This window comes from Carica papaya, chromosome 7 (genome assembly GCF_054855325.1).
Source record: "Carica papaya isolate Zhongbai chromosome 7, ASM5485532v1, whole genome shotgun sequence".
NCBI classification, from domain to species: Eukaryota; Viridiplantae; Streptophyta; class Magnoliopsida; order Brassicales; family Caricaceae; genus Carica; species Carica papaya.
This window is the reverse complement of record NC_142315.1, coordinates 26,339,165-26,358,913: the sequence shown is the minus strand read 5'-3', so window position 1 is coordinate 26,358,913 and position 19,749 is coordinate 26,339,165. Positions and strand designations below refer to the sequence as shown.

Sequence of the window (19,749 nt, the reverse complement as noted above, 5' to 3'; positions counted from 1 at the left end):
CCTACCATGGATCTTACTTCAATCGAATAGAGCTGAGAAATTTCATACCGGAAGGGGTTAGGAGGTACAACTCACTCTCATACCGAACGGAGTATTGAGACAATGACATGTTTGGCGCCCATTACTGGACGAGATATAGGGTTCGACTGGTTAATCGAAAAATTGGATATTGTGTTCATGTATAGGGGGGTATCCCTATAGACCCTCTAAGAGTACTAGTAAATAGGTAAGTTTATTATTATGGCTCATTTGAAAATAAAATCAAAATACGATTTGGGTTATTGGCTTTGTAAGTTTTTTTTTTTAGAAACTCACAAAAGTAAACATGAAACTTACTTTTTTATATTAAATAAGTTTATTTAAGAGATAAATTTGTTCTGTTTGTTGTTTTATGATTTTTTATTAATATTTGGTTTTCTATATCGGTGTTAAGTGTAATATTCTTACTAGATTAGTATTGCTTATTTTCCTATTGAACTATTTCAGATCAAAAAGACCAAAATTCAAATCTTGAACACTAGAAAAGTTGCGAATGAATGTTATCTCCCGGACTCCATCAGAGTTGTCCAATGGAGGATAACCCCATAAGATTTTTATTTCATTTTATTTTAACTGTTTATTCTATTACTATGAACTGCTATAAAAAAGTATTTCTATATTTTTATTGGACATTTTAATTTATTATGTAAGTAATGTAAACCTTAAATTCTAAATTATTTTTGTTTATTGTTGATATAATTTAACATTTCTATTTTTTAAGTTTTAATCCTTTATATTTATTTTTAAAATTTTAAAAATATTTTAAAATTAAATATATATGAGTGGAAATCAATAATTTTTTTTTTATAGTTTAAACAATAAAAGATTAAAACTAATTATGAACTCGATATTTTAAGTATAGTGTTACATTTATATTTGATGGATTAAAACTTGCATTTGCTTTTAAATGAAAAATTGATTTTAAATTTGTCACGAGGCTAGATTTTTGTGGTTCCTTGGCTTTCAATGGGAAAGCTGCTATTCAAAATACTTTTCAAACTCTCCAACCGAGAAAATGAAACCAACCCCGTTTCCTTCTGCAAAATACGGATAAAAACTGACCATATCATTTATTTGCAAAAATTCTTTTTAGGAAAAAATATTTTTATAAGGCAATTTCCTGTTTTTAATCATTATTATATTGATAAATATCTTCGTCAAGCTGATGGGAGCTCTCAATTTTATCATTCTGCGTTTAAAATTACACGGAGTCTGTAGGGCAGGCAACTTCGCAGGAGTTCACCATCGATTTTTTGTTTTCTTCTGTGGGCAGTCAAACATTCAGTTATCCCATTTTAAACGTTTCAGTTTTCTTCGAAAACGAAGGGCATTTCCGTTCTTCATAAAGCTTGTTTTTAGTACTCAGCGAGTGTGAAGCTCTTCATATGGAGATTCAGTTGATGAATTGAATTGATGCGCAGTTTTATCCATCGCTAGTTCAGTGGAAGTTTCAATGGAGTCTCTGGCTTATGGGTCTTTTCCTAAATCGTGTTTAATCACGTCTGGTACGAGTTTTGATTTTATTGCCGGAATCTGGGTGTAATCCGTTCTTTTTTTTCCCCTCATTTTTCTCTTTGGTGAAAAAAGGAATCGTTTGACAGAAATGTGGGTTGAAAAATGAGAGAAATAGGGTCTAAACACGTTTAACATTTTTAGTGTTAAATGCCTTGTTTGGATGTTTGTTTTTATCTGAAAAAGCCAGGTTTATTAGCTTTTTCTTTTTGGGTGTTTTATTGTCTGATTTATTCCGTTTGGTTTCTCTTTTATCTGATGCATGCATGGATTACTAGGCGGGAATTTTTGGGGTTGCAATAAGTTCAAGGCTCGCAATTTCTCAAGTACGTTTCTCCATCTCTGTAATTCTGGTTTAGTGACTTGTATCTTCATCTTCTGAAGTAGTCTATCCCCCATGGATTCTTGGGTTTGGTCTCAACTTACTGATTCTACTGGTAGTTTCTTACTGTGATAATTTGCAATCTTATCACTTGATTTTTACCTGGCAATACATATAGCTGTATGGTGTCAGTTAACTGATCTGCGTTGTGCCTAAGCTTCTAAATTGATATTCCTTTGATGTACTTCTATGTCATGTATGACTTTTTATGTATTCTTACGTGGATGCCTGGGATAATAGGTTCTAATGTAGGAGTTCAAGTTTCGAAATGTAGATCATGTAGCATTCTGCAGAGATATTATGCTGTGAGGTTTCAGCAGAACTTTAAGAAGCAGCATGATAGAGGTTTTGAGGAAAGATCTACTCTATGCCTGAAAAATAAGACAAAATTTGCAGTGAATGCTACATCCAGCCACTCTCTTGAATCTGAGCCTGAATCTCATAGTTCCAAGAGCACTTGGCGCTCCATTAGCAACATTTTAGATGCCTTCTACAGGTTTTCGAGACCACACACAGTTATTGGCACAGTTAAGTTTACCTTGTTGATGCGAACATTGTGTAAATTAGATTTTTATTGTTGATCTTTACCAGATTCATTTCCTGACTTTTCTCTAAGCCTTTTACTAGGCGTTGTAAATTTTGGGAATCAAACTCCACGTCTAAAGCTCACTCTCGAGCACTCTTGCCACTGAGCAAAAATGGCTTGCCCATTCGCAAATTTTGTATCTTTTTATAGCAGATATAGTTGTTTCCTTTGTTCATTTTCATATATTTAAGGAGAACAATAAAAGAAAGAGTTTAACCTTTTCTCTCCTTCTTAGCAGGCTCTGAGCATTATATCTGTTTCTCTCCTTGCGGTAGAAAAGCTATCTGATATTTCTCCGCTATTTCTTGCTGGTGTGTTGGAGGTAGTGTACCGAAATATTAATTTTGGATCAAATGGCTATACTAAAAATTTATTATTCTCATCTAGTGATAGACTCCTTACAGATTTCTTATTTCATCTTGCAGGCCGTGGTTGCTGCCTTCATGATGAATATCTATATTGTTGGTTTAAATCAGCTGTATGACATTGAAATAGATAAGGTAGCTTTTCATACGAATCTTCATTGCTAGATCAACCATTTTCTTACTTTCTAGACAGTGGTTTCTCTTTCCTTGAGATGCAAAACTGGAACTGGTGATAAAAGGATGAGTTATTTGAGGCATCAGACTAGATATCCAATTTTTACGGCATATTCCAAATCATCAAGTATCAGTTGTTTATTTCTACCGTGTTTTCCATGGCAGGTTAATAAGCCATATCTTCCGCTAGCTTCAGGGGAATATTCTGTCCAGACTGGTATCTTGATCATTACTTTAGCTTCCCTCATGGTATGAATATCTCTAGCTACTTCTCTTTGCATTCTGTGAGTAAAATTCGTTTTGAATTATGTGGCGCTTATGGTTGCTTATCCATTATTATATTTTTGTTTCTTTCTTGTACTCAGAAAAAATATCTTATTTTGCTAATTGTTATTCCTAAAGCATCCTAAAATCTTATGGGAGTTGTTTTAGTTTGTCATTTCTGTTTGCTTGTAATCTATTCAGCTGCATCTTTTGTAATATTTGTCCAATTTTATCTGGGAAATTTACTGGAGAAGGGACAATGGTAAATGAAGTTTGCTTGTCATCTCTTTATCATATCCATAGAAAACTTTGGTTTTGTATACTGGGGGCAGTTATGAGGAAGGAAGATCATCTCTCCCTTTCACTGTCTGTACTTTGTATATCCAAATTTTCCAGAGAAAGCACAATATAGTTTGGTTTAGAGGCATGATTTTATGAAGAAAGGTTTTAAGGCAGTGATATATTTCCAAAACTTCAATTATTTGACTCTTTTCTCGCTCTTGAGATAAAAAATTGTGCAACATATCAGGTGAGCTAACAAACAATATCTTACAAAAAAACAAAAAAGAAAAGAAAAAATAATAGAATCCATCAAAAGGCATAGAGAAGGACTATTGTATGCATCTTGGCCTTGGCAGTATTTATTTGGGCAACATATAGTTCGGTACTTTGCTCATTTAAAAAAAAAAATAGTTTGGTACTTTGCAGACAGTTTAGATTTTAAAAATTTTAAAAAGTAGACAGCTCATTTTATATTTTCCATGATTAAAAAACAAAATAAATGAAAATTTAAGGAAAAAAACTAAAACAAATATAAAACTTAAAAGTACTCAACGTTGAAGGAAAAAACAAAATCCAAACTAGGGAAGCTTTATGGGAGTTTGTGTGCATTAAACTAATAAATTTTTTTTTTTCATTTTGGCTTGTCTAACATGAGGTTTTTACGTGCTAAATTTTTCATAATCCAAATTATAGAAGTATATAAACTAAGTAAATAAGTGCAAACCATGAATACTGAAACTACTAAAAAATTAAACCTTATATATCAGATTTAAAAACCCCAAACCATAGGGTATTAAATTGTAGTGGCCACTTGTAATTATGTGCATCTGAATATAAAATGGAGTGTTTCAGTATGGATTTTAGTTTTCATCCTCTTTCTCATATTGTCTGATGGCTTCTTCCTTTTCTAGGAGTGCGGGTTTGGGTGTCAAATTAATTTTCTTATAAATCCTGAATTTTAGTAACAACTCTGGGAAATACAACTAAATTTTCTTATTTTTGTATTAGTTAGATTAAGGGATTCAACTAAAAGTAGCCTGTATGCTCCAATTATCCAACTTGCAGGGATCTATATGCTTACCACAAAATTTTGTGCTTTGCTACTGATACTCAACTGAAACAGTCCTAACCAAATCTCTTTATTTGTTTGCAGAGTTTTTTTATTGGATGGATTGTCGGTTCGTGGCCATTGTTTTGGGCCCTTTTCATCAGTTTCATACTTGGCACTGCATATTCAATCAATGTGAGTTGCGTAGATTTTCTTACATTTCAGATGTTTTTAATTATCGTGCAACTAGTATGAGATAAAAGAATGTTTACTTCCTAATGCATTACATGTAATTGTTCTTTATATCTTTTTCATGCATCCAAAATATTCGTAATTAGCAGCGACCTTAATACAAGAACTGATGAAGGCTAGGACCATATCCAAATCAGTCCTCCTGCTCATTTACAAGCTTTATGTTTGAAGGAGAATAGTGTTAGGGCTGTAATAGTATATAAGTTGCAAACATAAATTTGCAAGATAAAGTATGGTTGGCTATCTGTTCATATCAATACTCCATATAACATGCACCTCTCCCACGTACATGTTATGAATGCTTGATCTAGATGTGTTGTTATCAAGAGTAATTACTGGAATTTTTTTTGAAAATAAACAATTTATAAATTCAAAAGCACTAAGAGGGTGCAACTCATGTACCAAGATTTACAAGTTTATCAAAATATCTAAAGGGTCTCTAAATTTCTCGTTAGAATACAGCAGATGACCACCCTTGATAAAAAAGTTTAGGATCTGGAACCAAAAATCTTTGAAGTTAACAAAGTTAGATTTCCCTTCAAAAGCCATTTCGATCCTCTCGTTCCAGATGACCCAAAAAGTAGCCATGAGGATAAGACTTGTCCTTTCATCCCCTTGAATTTCCTCTCCAAACACAAAACTTCTCCTTAACAGAATCAGCAACAACCCAATTCAAACCCAACAAACCATACGTCATACTCCAAAGTTGATGTGCAAATGGGCACCACCAGAGAATGTGCCTGCAAGATTTGGCATTCTTTAGACTTACTTAATGATGTTCTCTTGGTTTCATATTACCCAACCTTCGATATCATTCATTATCCTATTGTCTTATATTCACTAGTATGTTTTAAGTAGAATAATGTTCGTATTGACATTCCTTCCAATGCATTTCACTATGATATCTAAAAGCTAATGAAATCTAACTTGACAATTGGTCTTGGGATAGAATATGGAGATTAATTTGTTAATTTAAGATACTGAGAGACAGTCACTTCTATTATCTGATACTCTTTTGGCTTTTCATTTGGTCTCTAGATATGCATTAGAACTACAGTATAATAGTCTGACATCCTTACCAAATTGGTTATCTACTGGGTTTATTTCAGTTGCCTCTATTAAGATGGAAAAGGTTTGCATTGGTTGCAGCAATGTGTATCTTAGCTGTTCGAGCAGTGATTGTACAACTTGCTTTTTATCTACACATACAGGTGTTTCTTTTACCTTCTTCCTTTCAGTTTTCTCTTTGAATCTCTGTTTTATCTCTTAAAGAATTTTTTGTTCTGGTCAGAGATGCATACTTACAGACACTATCCTATTTTTAATATCACAAACAGTTATGGAGAAATAGGATTGATCTATATTCACATCATGAGCTCCCTCTTCAATTGCGGATAATTTTTAAGCAAAAGGAGTAAAATCTCACCTCTCTTAACATTTTCTTCAACAATCAGTGAGATTCATTTCACCAAGAATAATTATATAAGTAGTTTCAATTTCAATGTTATCTTTGTTTTTTAATTATAACTGATCTATCGTAGCTTTCATATGGCATTTCACTTCATGAAATTCTTTTTCTTGTTTCATATATAGCCATTATTAATCAAATCTGGTGTACGAAAGACTTGATAGATTTACATCATTCTGTTATATTGCTCTCTTCTTTTTTTATTGGCTTTATTTTGGTACTAGTAACTAGATAAACATGAATAGATAAGATCTAAAATCTAAATCAATTATAACCCCATTTCACACCGCAATCACCTGAAAGCATTAATGAAACATAAAGGATTAATTGTCAGCTATTTGCCTTGGCCCTTCTCAGGACAAATGTTTAGTTATATCTCTCCCCCAAAACCATCTTGACATAGTGCTCCATTGTATCAATTTGTAACGCATGTATTAGGATTAGAAATGGAAAATATTCTTATCAAATCTGATCTTAAAATCTTAAATAACAGGGCTTAAAGTAGTGGCTGCATGTCCGTCAATCTGTAGTAACTTGAGGTTAGATAAGCTATTAAACTGAAGTGCTTATGTTCTATTTGTTTGGAAATTTGCAGACTCATGTATACCAGAGACCAGCTCTCTTTTCAAGATCGCTAATTTTTGCAACTGCATTCATGAGCTTCTTCTCAGTTGTAATAGCATTATTTAAGGTGAATTTCATTTTTTCATGGGATAACAATGGCAAGAGTTTTAGGATAGGCTTGTAACAAATAGTTTGGGCTTTCAAGCAGGATATACCAGATATTGAGGGCGATAAAATATTTGGAATCCGATCTTTCTCAGTACGCCTAGGTCAAAAGCGGGTAAATTTTCAATACACTCAAGTTTTTAAATGCGGATTCTTTTTGTTTGACTTTAATATACTTATAACGCATTTGTAAATTTACCCTCTCAGGTTTTCTGGACTTGTATTTCACTTCTTCAAATGGCTTATGCTGTTGCAATTTTGGTTGGAGCTTCATCTTCTTATACCTGGAGCAAAATTGTCACAGTAATTTGTTCTTAAAGCTAATCTATAAAGCACATTAATGTGCATCAGTAACTTTTAGTCTATTGAATATTATAGGTTCTCATTCTATACAAAATGTAGAGGTCGAAGCAAGTGGCTAAGGGTGCAAAGGCTTATTTTTGCATTATTTAGCTTAAATGGTTAAGGTTGCATGTTCATGATTGAGCCTACTACCACCATGAAGGTGCTTTTGCATAGTTTACTTGCCATTTTCTGTGACATCATTAATTTCAACTAAACTTCTGATTTACCACTCTTCGTCCTCTTTAGAAATGTGGATATATAGATATCTTGAGGAGACTGATTTTACCAGAACCAGATCTTTTTCTTTGGCTTGCCGAGTGAGGGAATAATTTAATTTGAATCATTGCTTACAGAAATTAGGTGCAGATTGTATGGCAGATGTAGAGTCTTGTTTTTCTCCAGATGTGCAAGTATCTAAATGCTCTATTCAGATCACGATTCATTTTTTTTTTGCACTTGTTCAGATGTTGGGTCATGCCATATTGGCTTCAATATTATGGGGTCGTGCCAAATCTGTCAACCTGAAGAGCAAAGCTGCAATAACATCCTGTTATATGTTTATTTGGCAGGTAATCTATTTTCCTTTTTGGTTAATTTTGTATTGAATGTTTAAATCTATTTTACTTTTGTTGTATTATTAGATCTAATTACTTGATATTTTTAGATATTGCTTAATGAACATCATAGTTGAAGTAGATGAATTTAACAAGAGTTTTGTGAATAGGAAGACAATCGAATGGCATGTAAATGTGACCATGTCAAGTACTGGTCTTCCTGTCATCCTCTACATTTTTTCTATTTTACATATTTAAAGCAAACAGCTTTGCTTTGTCAATTCTGCCTTCATTAGCTGCAACTCACAATGCTAGACCATTTTGGCATTTGAAACATGCCTGGTCACTGAAATTCTGTGCTTTTGCTTACACATAAAGGCACATATTACTTCTTATGATAGTCATGTATTGAGCTAAAAATATCTTGCTTGCAAGTGAATACCAAGTTAATTTGACTAGTACTGGTTTTACCACGAGTTTGTATTTTATAATGAGATCTAATGGTAAAGAAAGTACTAGTTAATATGCTTGATACTGAATAATTCGCAATAGTTAGATCCTTGTTTAGGTTCTATTTACTTGAAATTTTTGAACTTGATGGATTAAATGGTTTTTGTTTAGAATACTACGACATATAGTGAATTTCATATGGAAGCAACCAAGTGTTAAATTCCAAACTATTTCAAAAATTCCAAAAGAAAAAGTTTAAGCTGTACCTTGCAGTCTTGGTTGTGTTTCTCCTATTCTGATGATACAACTGAATCATACAAAATAGTTTCAAGTACTGCAATTTGCCCGAAAATTCATAGTTATTTGCGATTGAATTCCTTATTCAATTTATTTACAAATAAAATACAATTTTATTGCCTAGCTTTTCCAAACAAAATCTTTGGCGGCGAATTGATGATAGCTTGTTTTTCTATTGCAGCTCTTTTATGCTGAGTACATGCTGATACCATTTGTGAGGTGATTAGCAGAGAATTTAGTTATTCAGAGACGAGGAAGGACTTGTCTTTCTGTTGATCTCTTAAGTGAAAATGCATTGAGTCCAATTGGGAGCAGATGAACATGTAAAATTTAATAAATATTGATTGAAGTTCAGTCAATAAGATGGTGTATTGTTGGATCTTATCATAAAATATTAACTTTTTTTTTTTAATTTCCTTCAATTAAAAAATTAACTTTTTTCTTTTATATCAATTTGAATCTGGCCGTCAACAAACTAAAAAAAAAAATCAGAAAAAATATCCTTGCTTGAAGCACAAGCTCATGATAATCAATAGTCAATTTAATTTACTATTATAGTCAACCTAATTTACTATTTACTTTTGACTTTATCTGAGATGTAAATTTTGGCCATCAGCCATTAATAAAGAAAAAAACATAAAAAATATCCTTGCTTGAAGCTCAAGCTGATGATAGTCAATAGTCAATAGTCAATTTAATTTACTATTATAGTAAAGTAAAATATGCAAAATAGTATAAACAGGAGGGAGACTAAGGAGAGAAATGGAGAGCCGTTTAAATTTTAAAGCGAGTTCCAATATTAATATTAACATTAATTAATTAATTTATATTTGTGCATACTATATATTCCGGCATAAATTTAAAAAGCCCCGTGTCTCCGCTACTCCGTTACTTAAAACCCTAGCTTCCTTGGCGGCACTCTTATTATCTTCTCGCTCGGAAAGAAGTTCCAACAGAAAAGGCTTTGTCTCTCCCCTCACCCTCTCAAGCGAAAATGGAGGGATCTGTGGAGGAAACCGCGAAATCAGTATCGGAATTGACAGTGGATTCATCGTCCTCCGAGCCGGCAGTTTCTACTGAAACACAGAGCAAGAAGTATGTTCCTTAGGATCCTGTCTTTTCTCCGTTGTGTGAGATTTTGTTTTCGGAAATGTTTATTGTCTTGCTCTGTCTTTTTAATTTTTATTTGTCGGTGTTTCTTAACTTTGTTTTAGATGTGGCGAATTGTGAACGAGGAAATGAACTATATATATATATATAAATTTGCTCTTGCAATCTTGATTTATTTGGTTGCACAAATGCAGTTTTCGAGTTTATAGCTGGCACTTTTGATGATTTTGGTTTGCGGTTATATTGTCTTTGCAGTGCTCGCAAGAAGGAATTGAAGAGCAAGCAGAGGGAAGAAGAGAGAAGACGTAAAGAGGAGGAGAAGGCTAAACAGGTGCTCTTTGTGGAATGAGGATTTTCTGATTGCTTATTTCGGAATTTTAGTGGTGCTACCATTGAATCTCTCTTCATATTTGACTTCAGTGAAATACCTCTTAATATTGCTACCAAGTATTTATAAGTCACTCAATGCTGTTTATAACAATATATAGCCGTTGAAGTGGTTAAATTAGTCTGAAAGGGATCATCTGGGGATGTTTTATTGCTGGTTTAGTATTTATGTGACGAATAGTTTTGACCAAATGCTGCTTTCTATCCTTTCATATTATTTGGAAAGTGAAATATCCATATAAAATATTTTAAAGCATCCTAGAGCTTAATGCATCTGGATGCACGTTTTCCATATGATAAATGAAATACCGAATACAAGCAGAACGTCTAGAACATAACTAATTCTTGATGGATGTCTGGAACATAACTTATTTGGCTAGAAGTGTAACCATGAGTAGTTATTTGGCTGTTGTTTTGAACTTGCGAGAAATAATCATGTGTTGTTATCTTTTTAGTGCTGAAGTTGTTATTCTTTTGACTCAGGTGTCTTGCATACACGTGCTTGTTCTATGATATCAAATACTTGTGTTTCTGATGATTAATGTCATACAAACTATATGCTCTATATCTTCATTGATTGTGGAACAGAAAAACATTTGATCTTCTTCAGAAATTTGAGCATTTCATTTTGATCATTGTTGTAAAATACAAATTTCATATTTCCTCCAGGCTGCTGCCAAGGCTAGCTCGCAGAGTCAGAAATCAATATTAGCGGATGATGAAGATATGGATCCAACTGTATAGCTTCATTCCTTCCTCGATGATATCAATTCTGCATGTCTTTTATGCCGAATGTTATTTTCTTGAGCCTATAAAATATAAGAATGTAATTTGTCTTCTTGATTTGTTTATCTTGCAGCAATACTTTGAAAATAGGCTAAAGTATCTTGTGACTCTGAAGGCAGAAGGGGAGAATCCCTATCCTCACAAATTTGAAGTTTCCATGTCTATTTATCAGTACATAGAGAAGTATGGAGGTTTGAGCAATGGGGAACATCTTGAGGATGTTGGAGTGTCCTTGGCTGGTAATCAAAATAAATGACTTCCATATATTTAGAATATTAGTCATTCATTTCTAGTTTTTTTTTTCTTTTTTTTTTCTTTCTAGTGAAATCCTTCTATGTTTTCTCCTCATTCAAGGTCGAATCATGAACAAAAGATCTTCCTCATCCAAGCTATTCTTTTATGATCTGCATGGTGGTGGGTTTAAGGTCCAAGTTATGGCTGATGCAAGGTATTGTTATCTCTTGTTTTCGAATTTACTTTCCTTATCTATTTCTTTCTTGATACCTAGCATCTTTTACCTGAAAAGCTGAAATTCTTGCTCATTTTGTATCAACAAGACCCTCATCTGTCTTTGAATCTATTCAAGTATTAACTAGAAGCTGTTACTTTCAATTGTGTCTTCCTCAGTTAACATTATAACTACTTTCCTACTTGATTTGATGTTATATATATATATATGTATATGTGTTTGTATATATTTTCTCTTAGATATTTTTGTTTATGTTATTGCATTTTATTTTTTATTAGTCTTATGGTCCCTAGCATGATTGGCATAAGATATCTCCTTTTCCTCTTCCTCTCTGTCAAAAACAATGGGATGGTCGTTCATTTTCCTCTTTGATTGGAGGCCAGGAAGTAAGTTGATGTTTTGAATGTAGTGACGTTATTTACAACCTCATAATCATGTGTAGCATATTTATAGTCACAAGTTAAGAGACAAGGACAACTGCATTCTTGCATGTGTTTTTTTTGTGTGTATGGACATGTTTGCTAATAGTCCTCAATTAACTGTCTACCTGTGTTTATCAGTTCCCAATTTTGCAAATACATGTCTAGTCATGCTTGCTTAGGGCGTAGAACAATATAAATAAATTTCTAAATGTTATGGTTTGGTAAGTTTTGCCATAGCTTCTTCCATAAGTCAAATAAGATAGATGCTTGATTTGTTTAAATTATTATATCTTTTTCCTTATAAAAGAACTTGTACTTTGATCCACTTCTTTAATATTCCAAATTTTCTGCCTTTTTCTATCAGATAGCTAAACCTATTTTCCCTTGTCACTACTGCAGCAAGTCGGGCATGGATGAAGCAAATTTTTCAAAGTTCCATGCCAGTGTTAAACGTGGTGATATTGTTGGTATCACTGGGTTTCCAGGTTAGCATATTGCAACTGTTGACATTTGTGTCTTATTACAGTCATTAAGATTTTTCATCTATTATAGCTAGGGAGCATGCTTGTCTATCTGTTTATTTGCATATTCTGCAGCTGCCTGGATTATGAGATCAGCCTTACTTTGTGAAGTTTTGGAAATCGTGCTACACTGGGATTTTGGTCCTGGTTAATCCTCATAATATTCATTATTAGAACATTATGATGTTCGCAAGTAATAGTTGTAGTTTGTTGTTCCCCTTATGGATTCTTTTAAAGACTTCACGATATGATCTTCTTGTGGTTACAGCATAACTAAAGATTTTTTAAATAAACTCTCTTCTAAATTATGGATTATTTGACCTCTTTGCTGGTCAGGTGTTTTACGTGGTACATTTAGAAGTGCTCTACCATCTTGTTTTATGCACATTGGATTTTTATTTCAAATGGTCCTTACTTCTTCCTTCACATTATTCTTATTTCTGTTGGGAGAATAGCATGCTGTTGCAATATAGTGGCTGCTTTCATTTCTTCTAATGTCTATGATGTAATTTAGGTTTTAATTCTGACAGGAAAAACTAAAAGAGGGGAATTGAGCATTTTTCCAAGATCATTTATAGTTTTATCTCACTGCCTTCACATGATGCCCAGACAAAAACCTGGTCCAAGTTCAGATACTGCGAATGTGAGGATGAATAAAATCTACTGTGACATCATGCTGGGTGGAATATGTTATTGTTGCTAATATTTCTTCTCTTTTTACAGAAAGGTGTTTCATGGGTTCCAGGAAGTACTAGGAATCCAGAAGCATATATTTTAAAAGATCAGGTGCTCATCAACATCCCAGAGTGTATAGTTTCTTTTTCGTCATTTTCGTTTGTACATTAGCGTATGCCGATATGTGTTTTTTATGCTAGGAAACCCGGTATCGTCAACGGTATCTTGATTTGATGTTGAATACGGAAGTTCGCCAAATATTCAAGACCAGATCCAAGATTGTTTCGTATGTCAGGAGCTTCCTTGACAACCTTGATTTCTTGGAGGTTTGGCGCCTTTCTTTTGGGGTTATTTGTGTTGCTTTGGTTATATATGCTTACATATGTATGTACATATACATATCTATTCAGAATGTTTCTTGTATTCATGGTAGTTGTCACTTTCAGGTTGAGACACCTATGATGAACATGATTGCTGGAGGAGCAGCTGCGCGTCCATTTATTACACATCATAATGAACTGAACATGAGGCTGTACATGCGAATTGCACCTGAACTCTATCTTAAGGAGTTAGTTGTTGGTGGACTTGATCGTGTTTACGAGATAGGAAAACAGTTTAGGAATGAAGGAATTGATCTGACTCATAATCCTGAATTCACTACTTGCGAGTTCTATATGGCCTTTGCTGACTACAATGACTTGATGAAACTTACTGAGGAAATGTTGAGCGGTTTGTGGCAAATGTTGTTGCTAGACATTTGAATTTTTTTCTTTTATGTTCTCAAATTCTTTTTGGAGAAAAAATTATGCTACTAAGCTTTCCTTTGTCTTGTTAATTTGGAACAGGGATGGTGAAAGAATTGACAGGTGGCTATAAAATAAAATATCATTCAAATGGGCTTGATAAGGATCCCATTGAGATTGATTTCACTCCTCCCTTCAGGTTTGATGATCCTGTTTATCTATTAAGCATGATATGACAATTAGTTCAGCATAAAAATGCCTCTTATTTTCTACTCCCAAATAAGCTGAAATCGATAGTGGAATAGTGAAATGATCTTTTTTTGCTGCTGTTGAGGATCATTGACTGAAGAGTCTTTGTTAGTTTGTGGAGGGGTCATTGAGTCCAATATGGGTGCATACTTTTTTGTCTTTTGAGAAATTTGTAGATACTGTTTTTTTTGTCATGAATGGCAGCATCTTGTTGCCTTTTCACGAGCAATTTTTTCTCTAAAAAAATTATATGGTTTGACTTCCACAGGAGGATTGATATGATAGAGGAGTTAGAGAAGATTGCTAACCTCTCAATACCAAAAGACTTGGCCAGTGATGAGGCAAACAAGTACCTGGCAAATGCATGTTTAAAGTTTGATGTCAAATGCCCTCCTCCTCAAACAACAACTCGTTTGTTAGACAAGGTATGTTTTCTTTGTTTCAAATTAATTAATTAAAAATTTGGTGGCCTTGAAATTATGATTATCTTAAATTGTTCGAGTAGGCACTCCAGATCTCTGTGAGCTTAATGGGAGCCATGTTTAAGTCACTATGTTGTTTGCTGACCATAAATGTAAAAAGGCTGAACTGTCAAGAAAGTAGGGCTGGAAAGTATTAATATGACTTGGGGTATTTTCTGGTGGGAAGTAAGAGATTAGGCTTAGGGCATGGATGAGCTGTTCAAACTGTGCTAAATATTATGCACGATTGGGTAGCATGCTTTCTTTTCTGTCTAACATATATATTTTGATGAAGGAACACAAATTTTATGAAATCTACCAGCTCTTTCCCTCTATTAAAATGCACCGAACTTATTAATAAAAGAATAAAAAAATTAGAAGACCTTCTTCTATTACTAAGTGACATCTACTGGGCCTAAAATTATCATAATACTTCAACAATCTACTAAAGAAAGAGTAAGTTTTGGTGTCTAGATATTCTTGTATTTGATTTATTATCATGTGCATATCAGTTAATTAAGATTGGATTTTTGCAGCTACTGTCTGATGCTGTTTTTTACTCCATTAGTAATTATATGTCCTATTCATGGGTATACAAAAGCATGTACCATTTTAAGCGTATTTATTTTATTAAGGGTAGATGGACCATTAGCAATTATATGTTGCGTTCAGTCACGAGTGTACAAGATCATGTGTCATTTTAGGCATATTTATTTTACTTAAGTATGCGCACACCAAAACTACTCATTGCTTATTTATTATGTTCTGAAAATGCTAGACTTTTTGTGTGGAAAAAGAAGTATTATTAGAGAGGTTAGAAATAAAGTACTTAAAAAGGAAGGAATAGATGTTCACAAAAATGAAGTAAAACCAAAAGCTGAAAAAGGCTGGGATAAACAATGTAAAATCAATTAAAGCAGCCAGTCAATTCTATGTAAATAGACATCAGTAGAAGCAGCCGGCTAATTTGTATACAAAATAGGCAGAAAACTATTCTTGCAAGGCCTGTGTGCCTTAACCCAAAGGGGAGCCAAAAGAATCATCTGAGTCATTTCCTTGCTCCAATAATTTATGATCTTGTGATGATTTTTCTTTTAAGATGTAGGCATGTAACCCCGAGCAGCTGTATATTATGAAATTCTGTTTAGATTTTCATTTAGTTTTCTGTTTATAAAATTTTTCCGTGTTTTCTGTTTTTCCAGTGTTATTGTTTTTAAACTTATCTCTCAAGTGTATGCCATTGCAGCTCGTGGGGCACTTTTTGGAAGAGACGTGTGTAAATCCTACCTTCATCATTAACCATCCTGAGATAATGAGCCCCTTGGCAAAGTGGCATAGATCGAAACCTGGCCTAACAGAACGCTTTGAATTGTTTGTCAACAAGCATGAAGTATGTACATTTAGCTCCATTTGGTTGTTGAAAACCATTACCTTATTTCTGTTTTAATGTTCATTAAAAATGAAACATAAGAGCAAACACGTTTTGTTTGTAACAGAAAATTGTTTCTGAAGATGAAAATGAAAATATTAGAGAAAGAGAAAAGAAAAATAAAGTTCCTCTCTGATGTTCTCATGAATTTTTATTTTCAGAAAACAGTTTCTGTTTTAAACTACCAAATAATTTTTGGTAAAATTTGTTTTCATTTTCATTTTCAGAACTGAAAATTAAAATTTAGATAAGAACTAAACCAGCTTCAACTTCATAATTTCTTGTTTTCTGTTTCCTGTGTTAGTCCTTTTAATTTTCAGGATTGTTAGTTACTATGTTGTGACTGCAGCTTTGCAATGCATATACCGAGTTGAATGACCCTGTTGTACAACGTGAACGATTTGCTGAACAGCTCAAGGTATCATGCAAATCGATGGTTAATCTTGTAATATCTGGAATAGAATCTATCTTGCAATTTGATCTTAAAAAATTAATTTCTGGTCTGAATATCAGGACCGACAGTCGGGTGATGATGAAGCAATGGCTTTGGATGAAACATTTTGTACTGCTCTTGAGTATGGGTTGCCTCCCACTGGTGGTTGGGGAATGGGTATTGACCGGCTGGCTATGTTGTTAACTGACTCACAGAATATCAAGGTTTTTTGGCTCTCTGTCCCTGTCTAGTTCTTTCCTCTCTCCAGTTTGTCAGCAGTTAGTCACCATCTGCTTATGTTGTTCTGTTATAGGAGGTTCTTCTCTTCCCAGCCATGAAACCTCAGGATGAGCCAACATCTGCTAAAGGTAACTTCCAACTCATTTTATTTTGTTTTGCCATTCATTGAAAGCCCACTGCGAGAAATGAATTCAGCCTATCAAGGAAAGAGATATATTTAACTAGAGTAGCTCTTATGGGTCTCATAAACTTAATTGATTTCTTCAATTTTCCTTATTTTCATGGTTGTTTTTCATTGCTTTTTTACCATATGTATACTTGTTTATGTCCATGGGTATCCTTTTTTACCATATGTATGCTTGTTTATGTCCATGAGTATCCTTTTTTACCATATGTGAAGAGAGCCCTTCTCTTCTTGTAGTTTTGCAATGATGGCTTGCCAATAGTAGCTATGGCTCAGACTGGTATATCTTTAGTTATCATGCTCAAGGATTTTTCCTGCCATACACCCAAACCAAACCTTTAAATTTGGTTTCTTAAATAATTGAAACCTAACCAAACAATTTTATCATAAAATCGAACCAAGAGAATTTAGTTTGGTTTGGTTTGTTTAATGCACTTCTAAAAATCCTATAACTCCTGCAAAAATTTTATCCTCACAAATTCATTAGAGTTCTTTGAACTAGAAGTACAGATGTAACAAGGGCGAGAGTCCTAAAAACACAGAAGAAAATCATGCACCCTTGTTTGAGTTTCTTATTCCTAGATTGTGGTTCGGCCATCTGCTACTGTCTGTTTCAAGATATAAGCATTTTAAATTATGGTTGTTGGTTCAATTTCTCTGGCAGCTGTAGCTACATGAAGAATTTGGATCCAGTAAGCGAGCAACCGGTTCATATCTAGCACTTTTTTTGCCAGTGAGACTTGCAAGCTGCTTGAACACGGTTAGAAGTTTTGTGGGATTGTCATAATTTCTTGTTTAAATATAAAAAATATGCCAATTTTTTTTTTCTCCACAATACAAATATGTCTTATTTATTTAATTCAGAATGTTAATGTTCTATAATCATGGGAATACTGTATTATCCATTAGGAGGTTTTTTATTTTTGGAAACTTTTCAACATAGAAGAAGCAAAAGTTTGCACGATTCTTTGTGACTGTCTTCCGAAATAGTAGAAAAGAGGTGGAACCTAAAAATGATTTAGGATGACTCTGGGAATAAGAGTTTTGTTTCTGAATTTTATTTTGAAAAATCTACACTTAGTTCTTGGTAGTTCTGAGGTTGTAATGCAAGTGTCTGGGTAGGATATAGAGTATTTTTGAATGCAGTATAGCACAGTAAATTGCAAAAGTAAAAGTCACGTTCTTTAGTTTAAATAAAATTTGGAAGGGAATTAAAGATGCAGCTGGATATTGAAACGAGACAAGGATGGAAGGGAGAATCTTATCTCTGTAAATAAGCCGATGTCTCTCACATTTACAGAGATACATGATACTGTCTTCAGATTTTAACTTCTTTTTTAGTCACATTGGATTGCTATCTAAAATTTATTTTCAGACATTAAAGTATGATATTTTTAAATGTTGATTTGACAGAATAAAATTAATTAAATTGAATTAAATAATAACAAATAACAATTTGTAATTCTAATGTGGGCTGGTTGGGGCATGTTCTTCTTAGGTGTCATAGAGATAAGCCCATGGTTTGGACACAAGCAAACATTTTATGTGGGCAGAAAACTCATTACCTGAGTGTTAGTGCATTTATAACCGGAGGTGGAAGTTAGTACATTTATAACCAGAGGTGGGATGTTAGCCAGCTACAGTCCAGTTCAATGCTGGACTTGGTAGACAAATACCATTCTAAATTGTATATTATATATAAAGAGAAGTATATAATAGTAGTAATAGTTCGATATAAAGCATTAATGAGATTTAAAATATGTGAATGAATTGGCAGACATACAAAATGTTTTAAAGCAAATACCAGACTCGTTTAATTTTTTTATCCAAAAAATTAGCTGAAATTGAACTAAATGATTGGCAAAGTTTACATTTATGGTTGTCGCATCAAATATAAAACCTAAATTTCACAATGGAATGATCAGTAGTGGTCATTGTAACAAAGGTGAAAATTTATGGCAATGATCTAGTTTTTCTTTTTCTTTTTCAGAAGCAGAAATTCATTAAGAAAATAAATCCCTATAATAAGAGTAAAAAATGTTATAGTAAGCTTGAATCCACAATATTAATCACAGGATTAATTTCTTGTTATCAAACGTTGAGGAGTAATGATGTTCAAAAATGCGATTTGATGATTAAAACATTATTATTTACAATTAATAATATAAATTTCAACTTCCTATAACACTCTTCAATAGAAAAATGTCACAACTTATAAACTATATAGATTTTAGAAGAAAAAGAGAATTTTTTATATCATCTCCTTTAGCCGGTTCAACAACTATATGTGTCTTTGAAAAAAAATTAGAGGAACATAATTCCAAAATTAGATAACTTTTCCTTTTCAGAATAGAACCTTCTGGTTATAATTTATGAATTTTCTTTTCATCTTTTTGCATTATTAAACATTGTAATTAACTCAAAATTTAGGTATTTGGATTGAATAAATCCTGACCCAGACTGAAAATCTGGATTAAATCAGATTGGTACTTAATCCTTTGTCCAAAATACAAGAGACCACGGCTTTTGGTTTTGTTTCAGTCTAATCCCAATTAATCTGGTCCAAGTTTGACTAAGAAACCATTACATATTTGAGACAGTAAAATAACAAAATGTTATAAATAAAAATTTACCAAATCACCAATCCCTAAAAAATTCACTGTCTGTTTGTTTCCCTTTCTCCTGCGTACCTCTCCTCTCACCTCTGTTCTTCACGGCTGCTAGCTGGTGCTTCTGTGTGTCTTTAACCATCGTGACTGGCGTGTTACTCATTTCTTCTCTCTTGCGTGTATCGCCTTTGTGATAGGTTGATTCGGCTGTAAATCAGAAAATAAATTAATAAATTTTATTTATTTTTTTAAAATTTTACAAACATATTAATTAAGGATATTCA

General features: G+C 33.2%; 2 protein-coding genes across 2 annotated transcripts; both read left to right on the top strand.

Annotated features, from left to right (window-relative positions):
• The first annotated feature begins 1,099 nt into the window (after positions 1-1,099).
• HPT1 (homogentisate phytyltransferase 1) lies at positions 1,100-9,194 on the top strand. Its single transcript, XM_088208627.1, has 13 exons — positions 1,100-1,544; positions 1,830-1,877; positions 2,174-2,460; positions 2,758-2,841; positions 2,945-3,019; positions 3,224-3,307; positions 4,758-4,847; positions 6,014-6,115; positions 6,968-7,063; positions 7,145-7,216; positions 7,309-7,404; positions 7,911-8,015; positions 8,929-9,194. Exons 1-13 carry the CDS (start codon positions 1,493-1,495, stop codon positions 8,968-8,970), a joined length of 1,233 nt encoding a protein of 410 aa, XP_088064753.1. The 5' UTR covers positions 1,100-1,492; the 3' UTR covers positions 8,971-9,194.
• Positions 9,195-9,609: 415 nt separating this feature from the next.
• On the top strand, positions 9,610-17,820 carry ATKRS-1 (lysyl-tRNA synthetase 1). The gene is made up of 17 exons (XM_088208626.1): positions 9,610-9,842; positions 10,113-10,188; positions 10,914-10,982; positions 11,104-11,269; positions 11,385-11,478; positions 12,321-12,406; positions 12,973-13,085; positions 13,166-13,228; positions 13,318-13,443; positions 13,564-13,846; positions 13,963-14,059; positions 14,378-14,534; positions 15,817-15,960; positions 16,349-16,417; positions 16,513-16,656; positions 16,746-16,800; positions 17,521-17,820. Exons 1-17 carry the CDS (start codon positions 9,742-9,744, stop codon positions 17,532-17,534), a joined length of 1,857 nt encoding a protein of 618 aa, XP_088064752.1. The 5' UTR covers positions 9,610-9,741; the 3' UTR covers positions 17,535-17,820.
• Positions 17,821-19,749: the final 1,929 nt, after the last annotated feature.

Bases quoted from the DNA above. Each gene is read 5' to 3' on its own strand.
- HPT1 (XM_088208627.1), top strand. From the start codon at position 1,493: ATGGAGTCTCTGGCTTATGGGTCTTTTCCTAAATCGTGTTTAATCACG. The intron at 1,878-2,173 runs GTACGTTTCTCC...CTGGGATAATAG, and splicing joins CAAGGCTCGCAATTTCTCAA to GTTCTAATGTAGGAGTTCAA. The intron at 3,020-3,223 runs GTAGCTTTTCAT...TTTCCATGGCAG, and splicing joins ATGACATTGAAATAGATAAG to GTTAATAAGCCATATCTTCC.
- ATKRS-1 (XM_088208626.1), top strand. From the start codon at position 9,742: ATGGAGGGATCTGTGGAGGAAACCGCGAAATCAGTATCGGAATTGACA. The intron at 11,270-11,384 runs GTAATCAAAATA...TCCTCATTCAAG, and splicing joins TGTTGGAGTGTCCTTGGCTG to GTCGAATCATGAACAAAAGA. The intron at 13,086-13,165 runs GTGAGGATGAAT...CTCTTTTTACAG, and splicing joins CAAGTTCAGATACTGCGAAT to AAAGGTGTTTCATGGGTTCC.